Genomic DNA, 13,573 nt, shown 5'->3' with positions numbered 1-13,573 from the left:
CAACAACATATATTTGGTTAATGATACAGTGATATCATTAACCAATATCCCATGGACTGATTCAGCCATATCCCATGCATTTTTCTGTTATTACTGGTAAAAACTATACGCCGACATCTCATTAGTTGATAGGTTCATTCAATTCTGTTGGCAGATCTTATGTTTACCCCAAATTTACCAAAAACTGTATCATTAATAAATTACATACACCTTATCTCTGATTCTGATATGCCAACAACTGGTTCCCCAAACTAACACCACTCATTTACTCATTCCCGGAGAGCTTGGGACACTCAACAAGACCTAGTAAAAAGCAATACTACTTCAATGAATGGGCCAAAAGTAAAATGTTATAAGTAGAACCAAGGTGGTATAACACAGTTAACAAGTTCTTTGAAAAAGCCCTATTCGCTCCCTATGCAATGAGTAAAGTAACCCGATAATACAAACTGCCTAACCACAGAACAGGGAGTTCTTTCCCTAAAATAATATACAATTCTGGGATTAAACTAGTTTCAACGAGATGATTTTGAAGATGCCCAATTGTCTTCTGCCAACATACTTCAAGGAATCTAAAGATGGGTTGTTCCCCATATTCGATAGATTGAAGAAAACTACAAAATTAAAAGAAAAAAAAAAAAAAAAAACTCCAAAGAAAACGAATCTGGGTCAGTTCTTCTCCCCAACATACATTTGGTTAATGATAAATCTTACAAAGAATCTGGATAAAGCAAATCAAACAAAAATCATTCTTGTTTATCCATATACCACAAAGAAAACGAATCCAAATGGTTGAATAGCATAAATCCGAATAGTTGAATAGCATAAAACATTCCTGTTTATCCAACAAGCATGGCAATAAAAAAGAAAAGCTGAAGATTGCGAGGGTTTTTGAGGGAGCTTCTTCAGATTTGGTTCGAAGAGAAAGTTCTTCAGTTCGAAGCAAGAAGAGAGCAGATTCTGTTCGAAGTGAAGGTCCACAGAGAAATGGCGGTGGAGCTAAATTGCAGAGAGGATGGCGGTAAACTTCTCAGTTCAAAAATAGGGTAAATAACCTAACTTTTATAGTTTTATTTGAAGGACAAATTGTTGTCATTTTTAATTTTTTATGAAGATAATATCGTCATTTACCAAGGTCTGAATAGCAACTATTTCAGACTTAATATTAAGATGTGCATACAAACGGCTGTGGTGTCTGAAAAGCAACTATTTCAGACTTCAGACGTCTGAATAGTGCAATCAAACACCGCCTAAATCAAACACCGCCTAAGTCCAACCCCCAACTCCAAAGTTGGATGAATAGTCGTATAGACTGTTAAATTGTTCGGAGATCAAGCTGAGAGCATCTGACATTCTAAATCCACCCCAAGTTAAATGCATTTAAATTCAGATACGAGAAACCGTGCATTCACACGGTCAGCAGTTCTTTGTGTTTACTGTCTGTCTCTGTTTGTGTGTGTACTGAAACCAATGAAAATAAAGTTAAAAACTGAGAAAATCGGATTCCCATTTGGCAAAAGATGAAGCACATTGCTTGCTAACATCATAGTTTTTTCTATCCAGAAAACTTCTTACCGAAACCTTACAAATCTCAAGTTTGATAACAACATGCTCAAGGAAGTCATTTAAATGGTGAGTCATTTTGAGCAGAAAATTCCTCTGATAAATGCAGACATGTTGTATCACGATAAAGAATGTTTTGGCATAAAAATAATTCCATTGATTGCACCCAGAGACCTGTTAGCCCATAAAATTCACTACTTTGGCCCCCTGTTTTTTCTTAGCTTTTACATTGCTATTGTTTTCAACTTCAACTCCTGAAGTAGAATTGACTTTTGACTTGGAAGAAGCACGTTTCTTGCCTTCATTAGAATCTTCTTCCATACAAATATCACCAAAATCATCAAGATCGTCTCCAGACCCAAATTTAGTCACCTGTGCACTTGCTGAAAAGGAAAATATCAATCAAAATAATGAAGAATTAATGAGGATACTGATAAAACTATCAAGATATTCAGTGACCACTGAGTGCTATTGGTTGTTACTTGTTCAAAACAAAAATATCCTAGTTCCTAATTGACACCTTCCAGCCGATGATGCTTGTTGCTTCCTTTTTGTTCCACCCTTCAGTTCTTGATAAGGAAAGAATGAAATATGGTTTCCCCCTTTGCTCTCATTCAAGATTCCCAGATTGCATAAACAGAGGTAATACAAGGGTTTGACCTGTCAAGCAAAAAATCCACACTGCTTTCTGTCTAAATCTGATTGATTTCCCACTCAGAAACCCTAATCCTAACAAAGAATTTATTGCATGGTAGTGATTTTTAAATTTTCGTATTGTCTATAGCTTTAGATGCTATCATGTCAGATTTTTTTATTACTAGACCATAAAGAAAATTCTTCATAGAAACCATTACAATCCCCCATCCCTCAGGATAATGCCTAGAACCATAAAAGCAAGTATAAGATGTCTTTCCATGAATCTAGGGTATTACTGAACATTGAAGTCTTGTCTTCAAAACATAGTTTTCAAGGCTCCAAGGAGAGGGGGAACTTGTCACCTAGCCAAAGGATTTTTTCACTTAAAAGAAGAAATGTGTTGATTGGACAAAATTTTAAGTTCTTTCTTGCTTATTGGTTTAGGTTCTGAAGTCTTTGAAGGTTCAAGATAGCATATACAAATTTGTGTTAATTGAACCCTAACAAATGAGAAAATAATAAAAAGAAACTAGTATTCTAAATCAGAAACTGAATACTTTAGTTTAATAATGTTTGTTTTATTATAATTTTAAAAAGTTAAGAACATAAAAAGTATATAGTACCGTGTATAAAATAGTTAGGCGATTAAGATAAGCGAGGTGACCCTCCACGGGTGCCTTGTCACCTAGGAGTTACCTTGACAACTATGCTTCAAAAACACTAATTTCAACTAAAATCATGAAACATGTAACAAGAATAGAACATTATCCACTTTATCCCACCTGTAGCTTCATGAGTATATCTTCTTCTTAGGTATCAACTACAAAATGATAACAAAACTCCAAGTAATCCCTTTCCATTCCAGATTTAGCCAAGCATTGGCTATACAATTAAGGTCTCTAGGAATCCATCTAAAAAAGCATCTTATAGCATCTATTATCTCTCTGATTTCATTGAGGAAAAACTGAATCTCCACTCCCAGCTTATTACATTCCTTGAATTGCCATCCACCACAATCAATGCAATGTTGAGACTGACACTAAAGTTGATGCTAGTTTATGGATGACTCTGCTGTAACCACTAGCATATTTTATGGACACTCATAGCCTTACAATGATTACAGTTGATCACTGAAGTTGTCAAGTCTACAACCCAATTGGCTTCCATTTTTTATTGGGGACTTCCAAAATCATTGTTCTCAGGCTACTGAACCTGAGAAAGGCAGATGCTCACAACAAACACTACAATGCATAATCTGGAGTTTAATTCCTATTAGTCCCTTGCACCACCAGAAATCCCATAGTGGGAAGAAAAAAAATAGAGCAGCAATGGTATGAAATAAACACATCAAATTCTTCTACAGAAAGTGGAAGCAAGCAGTAGTTATACAAATAAAGCTGGATTGCTTAAAAAAGCATAAGAGCACTGAAGTGAAAAAACAACAAACTCAAATTTTGTAATTGCCAAAATCTTACATTTGTTTTCTGCTACATTGGCAGCAGTAAGACCTCTGTCATCTTTGTTAGGGCAATTTTTAGCCAAATGTGTGATGCCACCACATATTTTACAGGAACCACCCTGTTGATCAGCCATATGAAGAAATTATTAGAGGCAATTTATAACGTCATGGAGCTACTTGTATTAAAAAGGCATCCGAAATGTGATTACTTGTTATCTAAAGTGATATGCCACTTAATCATAAAACAAGAGAGGCCTTGTTCTAAGGAAACTATACTAATGAAAAATTTGTTATTCCAAAATTCTTGGAATGACCAAATCTTATATTCATATCTTGGCGAGCCAGAAATTTATTCACCAAATGGTTTGGAAACCATGCATATGACACACAAAGCAAACTTCCCCCTACAAGGACAAGAGAGTACCAGCATACAGATCTCCAAGAAATTCTGTACATTGTAATAATGAAATAGAAGTTGACAAGAAAATCAAAGATACCTTTGGATAAATCCCATGTGTATTTTTTGGGCAATTTTTACTCAGGTGTCCATGCTCGCCACAAACAAAGCAATTAGCAAATTTTGTTCCCCCTGCATTAATAACAAGAAAGAGAGACTGATGAACCAAGGATGCATTAAAGCATGCAACTTAACATATCCACTGCTTCATTAACAAGAAAAGGTTTTTCAATTCCATCATTACACTTACAAATAATAACAGCAACTTCTGTATTAGTCCACAAGGAAGACAAAGTACACATTTACAATATCAATGAAACAGGAAAGACAGCTAAAAGTTGGATTTCCAGCAGGGGAAAAGGTAGTTTTTAAACAATGAGTTACATTGGCTTCCACCAAAATTTATGAAGACATCAATTAAATTCCAATCTAGAAATATTTGAAGAAAATGATATGGGGCAATTGAGGATGATATAGAGATCTTACAATCATATCCCACAGAAAAGAACATATTAGGGTTAAGCACTATTGACTAATTAATTTGATGGAAGAAAACCATAAGTAAACTTTACACTTGTTGAATTTTCTGGAAAGAAGTTAAACTTTGTACAGACCTCGAAGAAAGTATTAGAACTTCTCATGAGAATTGTTAGATTCAAGGCATGATAGAAGTGTACACCTCACATGCCTGGATACTTCTCCTATGTGCCTTCGTGCATTTTGGGAGCACCTCACCTGGAGAGGCGCCTCTAGGTGTACACCTCCCACGCCTTTTAAAACATTCTTCTTTTTTTTGTGAGAGAGAGAGAGAAGGTAAAGTATCATCGTATTAAATATGAACAAAATGTACAGCAAGATAATGTACTAAAGGAACCAGAAAAAAACCGTTCCCTCTAAACTTGATCCCCACCCTGCTTTACAAAAAGATTATCATGTACAAAAAAGGACTCAAAACCTATACCCCTAACCAGCCTATGAACAAACAACCAAGAAAACATCTTTCCCACAATTTTCTGAAAATTGGAGTCAGCAGAACTTGTCTTACTTTTGAAAATCCGACTGTTTCTTTCTTGCCGCAGACATCAAAAAACAACTGCTGGGGTCAAATTCCAAACTAATCTTCCTCTTTTACTCAAGTCCTCCACTCTCCAACCTTTTACTAAACCGTGTACTGAACCTGGGCAGCAACTTTTCACTTCAAATAATTGTGAGATTTTGTTCCAGATCTCTGAAGAAAATTTGCAGTGAAGTAATAGATTATTCACTGTCTCCAGATGTCCTTCGCATAGGACATAGGACACGGCTATTTGAGTCCAGAAGAGAACCTTTCTGACAGAGGTTATCCCTTGTAAGTATTCTGTTGAGGTAAGCCATCCATACAAAACATGAAATCTTTGAAGGCATATTTTTACTCCAAATGATGTGGGTTGGAACTGAAAGTCCTTCTGAACTGTCCAAAGCCTTGTAAAAAGATTTGACTGTAAACTTTCCAATCTTCTCCCACCTCCAGATTCTATTATCAGCCCTTGTTGACTCCACTTGAGTACTGTGAAGGAGTTGCAGAAGTTCCATCCACTCTACTTCCCAATCATTTAGATTCCTCCTGAATTGTGGGATCCAAACCACATTATCATTTTGGATTTGCAAACTTTCAGCAACCTTAGCTTCCTTGTTTGCTGCAACTTCAAACAAAACAGGGAACCTCTCGTTCAAACCAAACATCCTTCCAAAATTTGACCCTCTCCCCATTGCCTACTTTGAATTTCACACCTTTGCAAACCAATGGTAAGACTTCTCAATACCTTTCCAAACCGAGCATCCATAGGAGTGATTTGAAGTTCCTGGATCCCATCCCAAATTTCTAAGACCATACTTGGCCTGCACCACCCTTTTCCACAGCCCTCCTTGACTCTCCAAAACCACTTCCCCAGCAGAGCAGTATTGACACTTTTCACCCTTCTAACCCCCAAATCCCCTACAGCTTTGGGCTGACATACCTTGCTCCAGTTCACCAAGTAGTATTTCTGCAGTCTGCACTTTCCAGCCTCTCCGGAGGAAATCCTTCATCTTCATCTTCTTTTAATGGTAGTCTTCCCACTCATCCATCTCAACATTCCCATGTATGTTCCATTCATTTTTTGGACTTGTTGCTTATTACCTTCCTAACATTTTGTTCCATATAACATTAACTTGGACCAGACTACCATTAAAATTTTTAAACGAAGATCTCCCCTTTTGATTGGATATCTGATATATAGGGAGTTTTGAGGCAGAGATTATTTAAAAACTAAAAATCAAGGGTTTTGACCTAAAATTGAAGAGTGGACTAAAAAGCCAAATAATAGTTCAAAAGGATCTCCCCTTTTGCATGAAACAGATGCACCAGCTACCCAGCCCAAGGAATTGGAAAAGGAGGATGAAGGTGGGACAGGAATGTTAGAAGGGAAGGATATAGAGGAAAGGACAAGGGTGGAAGAGGAAGTTGAGAGGATATGGAGTTTAATAAGTGAATGTTTTGAGGATCTCAAACTAAAGGGAAAAATAACTGAGGTGGGAACTCAAGAACCTTGTATGGAAGGAGTTGTGGAAGAGGAGATGACAAAGAAGCAAAAACTAGAGGTGTATGTTAGGAAGAGTGAAGAGGAAAAGAAGAAAAAGACAGAAGTAGAAAGGCTAATTTCTGATGTAGAGGGTGATTTTGAGTTCAGTGGGAGGGGAGGTCGAAGGAGACAGTTTAAGTAGTGAAGGAAGAGGAGGGGTTAACATAAAAGTGAAAGAATGAAAGTTATTAGTTGGAATGTGAGAGGGCTGGAGAATACAAGAAAAATGAAGGTAATAAAAGATCTAATAAAAAGAGAGAACCCTGAAGTTGTGATGTTGCAAGAGACTAAACTGGCAAAGCTGGATAGGAAGCTGATCACAAGTTTGTGGGGATCAAGAGGCATGAGATGGATTGAGGCCCCTTCTTGGGGGGCTTTAGGGGGTATGGTGATTCTATGGAAAGAAGAGGTATTGGAATCAATGGAGGAGCTGATTGGCAGATACACCGTATCAGTGAAGTTTAAGAATGTGGGCGGAACTGTATGCAATATAAGGTTTGTGGGAAGGTGCTTGGAGTCTGGGAGGGGATAATGTCATAAGGTCCTCTAATGAAACTTCTAACCCAATCAGTCAATAACCACTAGTATGAGAAGATTTAATGAGTTTATAGACAGGTGTGAGCTGAAGGAGATCCCTCTTATGCATACTAGCTTTACTTGGTCCAACTTTCAAGAAAATCCATTGTGTTCAAAGTTGGACAGATTTTTGTTTAATATGGGTTGGGAGAACCATTGGGAAGGTTTAGTGTCTAAAGCTTTACCCAGAGTCAATTCAGATCATCACCCCATTAGAATAGGATCAGGAATTCTTCTAAATGGTCCACTCCTTTCAATTTTGAAAATATGTGGTTGACACATCCAGATTTTGTCCGCAGAGTTGAAGAGTGGTGGAAGGAGGATCTAAGGGGGGAGGGAATCAAATTCCATAAGAAGCTGGAAAGGTTGAGGGCAAAGATAAAGGAGTGGAATAGGGACCATTTTGGAAGACTGGAAGAGAGAAAGCTTACTCTCACATCTCGGATTGAGGAATTGGATAAGTTGGAGAATGAGAGAGTTCTTAATGAGGAAGAAAGAGAATCAAGGTGGAAACTGGAAATTGAAGAAAGATTTGGAGGAAATTTGTTGGAGATAAAAGTCAAGGCATAAATGGATAAGAGAGGGGATGGAAATACAAAAGTTTTCTATGCGACGGCCAATGGTAGCAGGTGTAGGAACCTTGTGGCTAGATTGGAAATTAATGGGGAAGTGATATCTAATCAGGATGAAATAGCCAGAACTAGAGTGGCCCCTACTGGAAGAGGAGGCAGCAAGATGGATGGAAAGGGATTTTGAGGAGGAAATAAAAAAAAAGGCAATGTTTTCCATGAATAGAGCCAAATCACCCAATTCAAATGGCTTCAAAATGGCTTTCTATCAGGATTGTTGGGAAATTTTGAAAGATGATTTGTTTGAAGTTTTCAAAGAGTTCTCAAATACACTTATTGTTAGTTGTGGAGTTAATGCAACCTTCTTGGCTCTGATTCCCAAAAAATCTGATGCCAGTCAACCTAAGGATTTCCGACCCATTAGCCTGGTGACCAGTACCTATATAATTTTAGTCAAAGTCCTATCGTTAAGGCTTAAAGAAATCCTCCCCTCTCTCATAAGCCAGTTCCAAGGAGCCTTTATCCAAGGGAGACAAATTATGGATCAAATCCTTATAGCAAATGAATGTGTAGAATAAATGAAGAGATCTAGGAAGGAAGGATTTGTATGCAAGTTGTATTTAGAAAAGGCTTATGACTTGGTGGCTTGGAACTTCCTACAAGAAGTAATGCAACAAAGGGGATTTGGGGAGAGGTGGTGTAACTGGGTATTTGGTTGTGTTCAGTCTTGTCAATTTTCTATCCTTCTTAATGGAGTGGTGAAAGATTTCTTTCCAACCTGTAGAGGTTTAAGGCAAGGAGATCCCCTCTCTCCTTTTCTGTTTACCCTAGTGGTTGATGTTTTTAGTAGGCTACTCTCTAAGACAGATGGGGAAGATGAAGCTAAGGGTTGGAGAGTGAGCAGAAACAGGGTCTCGGTGTCTCATCTCCAATTTGCAGACGATGTCATAATTTTTTATGAAGGGGGAGACCCTAGGAGTGTGAGGAAGCTAAAAGAACAGGTTCAAAGGTTTAAAAAGATGTCCAATCTAAAAATCAACTTGGACAAAAGTTGTGAAGCAGGGATTAATATGGAGGAGAGTGTCCTAAGTTTGGTCACGGAGTGCTTAGAGTAGAGTGTAAAATTACCCTTTGGCATTTGACCTATTTAAGACTTCCCCTAGGAGCCAACCTTAAGGAGAGTAGATTACAGATCCCAGTTGTAGAAAGATGTGGTAAGAGATTGGTCGCCTGGAAAAAGAGTTACATCTCTTTGGGAGGGAGGATCACCTTGATAAGATCTACTTTGTCCAACTTACCTATCTACTTCCTCTCTGTTTTTAGGATTCCTCCAAGGGAAGAAAAGAAGTTAGAAAAAATTATGTGAGATTTCCTTTGGGAACCAGGAGAGACAAGAAAAGACCACTTAATCAATTGGAGTGTTGTGTGAAAAATTAAAGAAGAGGGTGGACTAGGTCTTGGGAATTTGAGAAAGAAAATACAACTCTTCTAGGAAAATGGTTATGGAGGTGGTCATTGGAGCGGGAAAATTTGTGGGCTGAAATAGTGGATAGTATTTATGGGAGATTGGAGAGCGGTTGGGATGTTGGTGTATCACGTTGGGCTACTTTGGCAACACCTTGGAAAGCAATCCACAACGTGCTTCCTCAGTTCCTTAATTTTATCAGGTATGATGTTTGTTCAGGAAACCTAATCCATTTTTGGAAAGATGTTTGGATTGATGACCGGTCCCTGAAGGACCTATTTCCTTCTTTGTACTCCATTTCCTTGTACAAAAATAAGGTGATTTCAAGCCTTGTAGTCCTTTATACTTCACCTTTGAATCTTAATTGGGATTTTGGGTTTCGAAGGGGGCTGAGGAATGAAGAAGCCTCTTGTTTGACAGAGCTTCTCTCACGTTTGGATATTGTTTGCCTTAAACCCTTTAAACCAGACAGGAGAGTTTGGTCACCAAATCCTAAAGGTTTCTTCTCTTGTGCCTCTTTCTTTAAAGTTCTTTGCTAGTCCTCTTCCTCTCCGTTGTTTCCTTGGAAGGAAGTTTGGTTTCAGTGGATCCCCCTAAAATCAAGGCTTTCTGTTGGGAAGCGGTATATGGAAAAATCAATACTCTGTACTATTTGCAAAAGAAAAGGTTGTTTCCGAGTATTTCCCCGAATCGGTGCACTGTGTGTAAATCTGATGATGAATCTTGTTTTCACTTATTTATTTCATGTTCTTTTACTGCAGAAATTTGGGAGTGGATTTTCTCTTTATTTGGATGCAGGTGGAATATGCCAAAAAAGGTTAAATTGTTGTTTGATCCATCTACATTTACTTGGCCGAAGAAAAGGGGAAGGATGATGTGGAAATGTGCTAGAGCAGCAGTGGTTTGGACGTTGTGGGAAGAAAGAAATGCCAAAATCTTCCAAGAGAAGGAGAGAAGTAAGCAGCAAATTATGGACTATGCTTTGGCTAGAACTATACATTGGCTACAAATGGTGGATCTGTGTAAAAGTTTCTCCTTTGATGACATGTGGAGGAATTGGTCTGCAGTAGGTTCTAGTTCATTGCAAAAGACTAAGCTACGATTGACTTGGACACCACCCATGGAAGGATTCATGAAGCTGAATTTTGATGGGAGTAGTCGAGGCAATCCGGGGCTTTCTAGAATTGGAGGAACTATCAGAGACAAGGATGGGAATCTGAGAGCACTCTACTCAGGACCGATGGAGATTGGAGACTCTATAAGGGCAGAACTGTATCCAGTCCTACAAGGTGTACAGATTGCAAGGGAAATAGAGGTGGAGTGCTTCGTGATAGAGGGGGACTATAAGGTAGTGGTGGGCTGGCTTAGAGATTCGGATTCAGTGATATGGTGCTACATAAATAAATTGAAGAAATTCAAATGGGAGACACAACATATGAATTTAGTCATACAATGGGTGGGAAGGGAGGCTAACTCATTTGCTGATTGCTTAGCCAAACAAGGAGTAACTAGGGATCAGTTGTATTGAGCCCAATTGTAATTTTGTGATGGTTCTTTTCTTTTAAAGGGTGAGGCTGCACCTTGCGCCTCCCATTGGGATGCTTGTAACAGTTTTTATTATACCAATAATGAACTTTTAACGAAACTTTATTTATCAAAAAAAAAAAACTATGCGGTCCCTTCACCTGTAAACCTACACTGGTACATGAGAGAAAAAACGCATTCCAGACGAAACAGTACCATACCAACAACGTGCAGTAGCTTACTAGAACACTTCAATGTAGTTACATTAGCACAATATACACCACTATCCCCATTTGTGCCAAGTAACAAACACTTAAGTTCATGCAATATGACAAAGATAGAAATTAATAAATTAAAATTTCTTATTTATGTGCAAAATAAAAACAATCCAGTAATCCACAGTAACGGATAGAAATGCAGGGGCAGATAAAATAATTGATGTGAAGAAAAATGATTGCAGAAGTATGATTACCATCTTGAAGAGGTTGGGGACATTTAGAAAGTGAATGCCCATATTCCCCGCAATTATAGCAAAGCTTCTTGTCATTGATTTCATCGCTCTTGTTCGGGCAATTCTTAAGACTATGCCCACGTTGCCGGCAGAGCAAGCAAATCTGCGTACATCATTGCAGAACCAATAGCATGAATAACATCAATAGCCTCCTTAAATAAATCATCAATTTCATATAATCACAAAATATGTCACATCTAATAATCTTTCTTAATCACCAGACTAAACCCCACATATCATACCCAAAGGGCAAAAGGCAAAATTAAGAACATACCCAAGTGAAAAAAAAAAATGAGATAAAGAGATGCTTGAAACACAAAACATGGATTGGCATTTAGCAGAGGCTTAGAAATAAAATAGAACAGAGAAAAGACTAACTTTATGTTTCTCCCACTGAGTCTTTTGAGGACAGAGTTTGGCAATGTGATTGTCGGCTTTGCAGATGAAACAGCCCTCACCAGGTTTCATGCCAGGAACTCTGAGGGGATGTTTCCTGAAAGTTGAATTCTTAGACGTCTTTAGGGTTTTGGGTCCTTCGTTTTCTCCTGCCTTCCGCTTGAACTTGTACTTCTTTTTCTTCTTCTTGCTAGGGTCCTTTGGAGCTGTTGGTTCTGGTTTTGCACACAGTTCTGGGTGTGCTGTCCTGTATCGCTTTCGAGCCAGCCTCTGCCTCTGATTCGCCATCTTTCCCTTTCAAGTTTCTCCTTCTCACTTCTCAGATGAAAAGAAGAAACGTCAATAGCCGAAGGCAGAAAACTTCAGTGGTTAGGAGTTCCGACACATATATAACGATTTCACTCACTGTAATTTAACCCCACCGTACAGGGGATGAATCCCGACCGTGGATTGATGCTAAATTCACGGGTAGGACGCGGTTTATAGGGCTATTTATTAGAGAAAGATGCCAAATCCATGGTGTACTCCCTTTCTTTCTTATCCCTACCGTTTAATTAATTGTTTAATTAATCGATAAATTATATCTTTATTATTTACATATTATCTTAAAATATCCCGAACAATTGATATTATTACTAAACTTATGAAAACAATAAAATATCAAATTTATCCTCTACTACTCCTTAAATTTTCAAAATAAAACCATTGTCATGAAAATTTTGAGGAAGCTAAGGAAACAAGACAAAGAGCATGCCTCAAATGATGACTTTTATCTGCATCTCTACAACTCATTCACGATATATCTGTGGCAACTCTTCAAGTGAGATCGTTATTTGAGTCTAGTGTTGATGGAGCGCAATCCGGCCGGTCCTAGCTGTCAACAATTTTTGCCTTTGACTAGAGTAACGGGGAGCCTAAAACGGAGAAGATGAGGGAACTCCGGGGGGAACCCGGTGAGATAACTCCGAAGCTCAAGTTAGTATTCTCTCAAGGGCAAAGTAAAGACCAGATGGCGCAAAGTTCACATACCTTGTTGTTAGGGGTAGAGGGCCTTTCATAACCACTTCGCGCACTCACTCTAATGCCTCTGTTAAGGTCGGGTATGATTATCTCTGTTTCTGCCAGTTCGGGTGTCACCCTTTCTGCTATGACAGAACCGCCACTGCTCCTTGTCGGAGCCGTCTCTATAACTGGAGATGGCGGTGTCAGGTGGCGATGGCAAGTGGCCGTTTGAAGTGCGGTCGTCAAGCGTCAAATCCCAAGTCAGTCAGGTGCGCCACCTCTGGGTACGAACTTCCTCTGTGTCAGGCATGGTACAGTTTTGTTCAGTTTGGTGTCCTAGAGGCGAAGTGCTGGAGTGGTGAGCGAGGTGAAGTCTCGAGTTCGGAGGTATGTTCTAAACTGCCATAGGGCAGGCCAGTTCGGTGAGATGTGTCCCGAACTACTATAAGGCAGGCCAGTTCGGTGAGGTGTGTCCCGAACTGCTATAAGGCAGGCCAGGACGGTGAGGTGTGTTCCGAACTGCCATAGGTCAGGCCAGTTCGGGCTTTGCGTGGGGCCTAAGGGAGAATTCGGGTTCCCAGTAGTGAGTTTGGACTCCTAGTAGGGAGTTCGGACCATTGGTTCCTTTAGTGCTCTTGCCTTAGGTGCGCTGTTTGTGTCGAGCTGTTGCCTTTGCCACGTGTTGCGTAATTACGAGGTCGAGCCAAATCTTCCTTCATCAATTGCCCCCCACTCCTCGTGCCAAGGGTCCTGTCCTGGTGCAGGGAGTTTCGAAAGGTGGGAGGTGGATTTGTCTCGTTCTTGGGATCTTGATA

The 13,573-nt window shown here is 39.1% G+C and overlaps 1 protein-coding gene across 1 annotated transcript; it reads right to left on the bottom strand.

Annotated features, from left to right (window-relative positions):
- Window positions 1–1,509: 1,509 nt before the first annotated feature.
- On the bottom strand, window positions 1,510–12,155 carry LOC148879968 (VASCULAR-RELATED NAC-DOMAIN 6). Its single transcript, XM_088961755.1, has 5 exons — window positions 11,739–12,155; window positions 11,322–11,463; window positions 4,156–4,247; window positions 3,675–3,777; window positions 1,510–1,946 (listed from the first exon to the last, which is right to left on the bottom strand). Exons 1-5 carry the CDS (start codon window positions 12,042–12,044, stop codon window positions 1,741–1,743), a joined length of 849 nt encoding a protein of 282 aa, XP_088817881.1. The 5' UTR covers window positions 12,045–12,155; the 3' UTR covers window positions 1,510–1,740.
- Between the last annotated feature and the right edge of the window lie 1,418 nt (window positions 12,156–13,573).

This window comes from Nelumbo lutea, chromosome 1, assembly GCF_056320005.1.
Source record: "Nelumbo lutea isolate HS-2025 chromosome 1, American lotus-T2T, whole genome shotgun sequence".
Lineage (NCBI taxonomy): Eukaryota > Viridiplantae > Streptophyta > Magnoliopsida > Proteales > Nelumbonaceae > Nelumbo > Nelumbo lutea.
Note: the sequence above shows the minus strand (reverse complement) of the source record. Positions and strands in the feature narration are given on the sequence as shown.

Coding starts and splice junctions, on each gene's coding strand:
- LOC148879968 (XM_088961755.1), bottom strand. CDS start 12,044: ATGGCGAATCAGAGGCAGAGGCTGGCTCGAAAGCGATACAGGACAGCA. Junction 4,248..11,321: donor TCCCCAACCTCTTCAAGATG/GTAATCATACTT, acceptor TTATTAATGCAG/GGGGAACAAAATTTGCTAAT. Junction 3,778..4,155: donor CACATGGGATTTATCCAAAG/GTATCTTTGATT, acceptor GCTGATCAACAG/GGTGGTTCCTGTAAAATATG.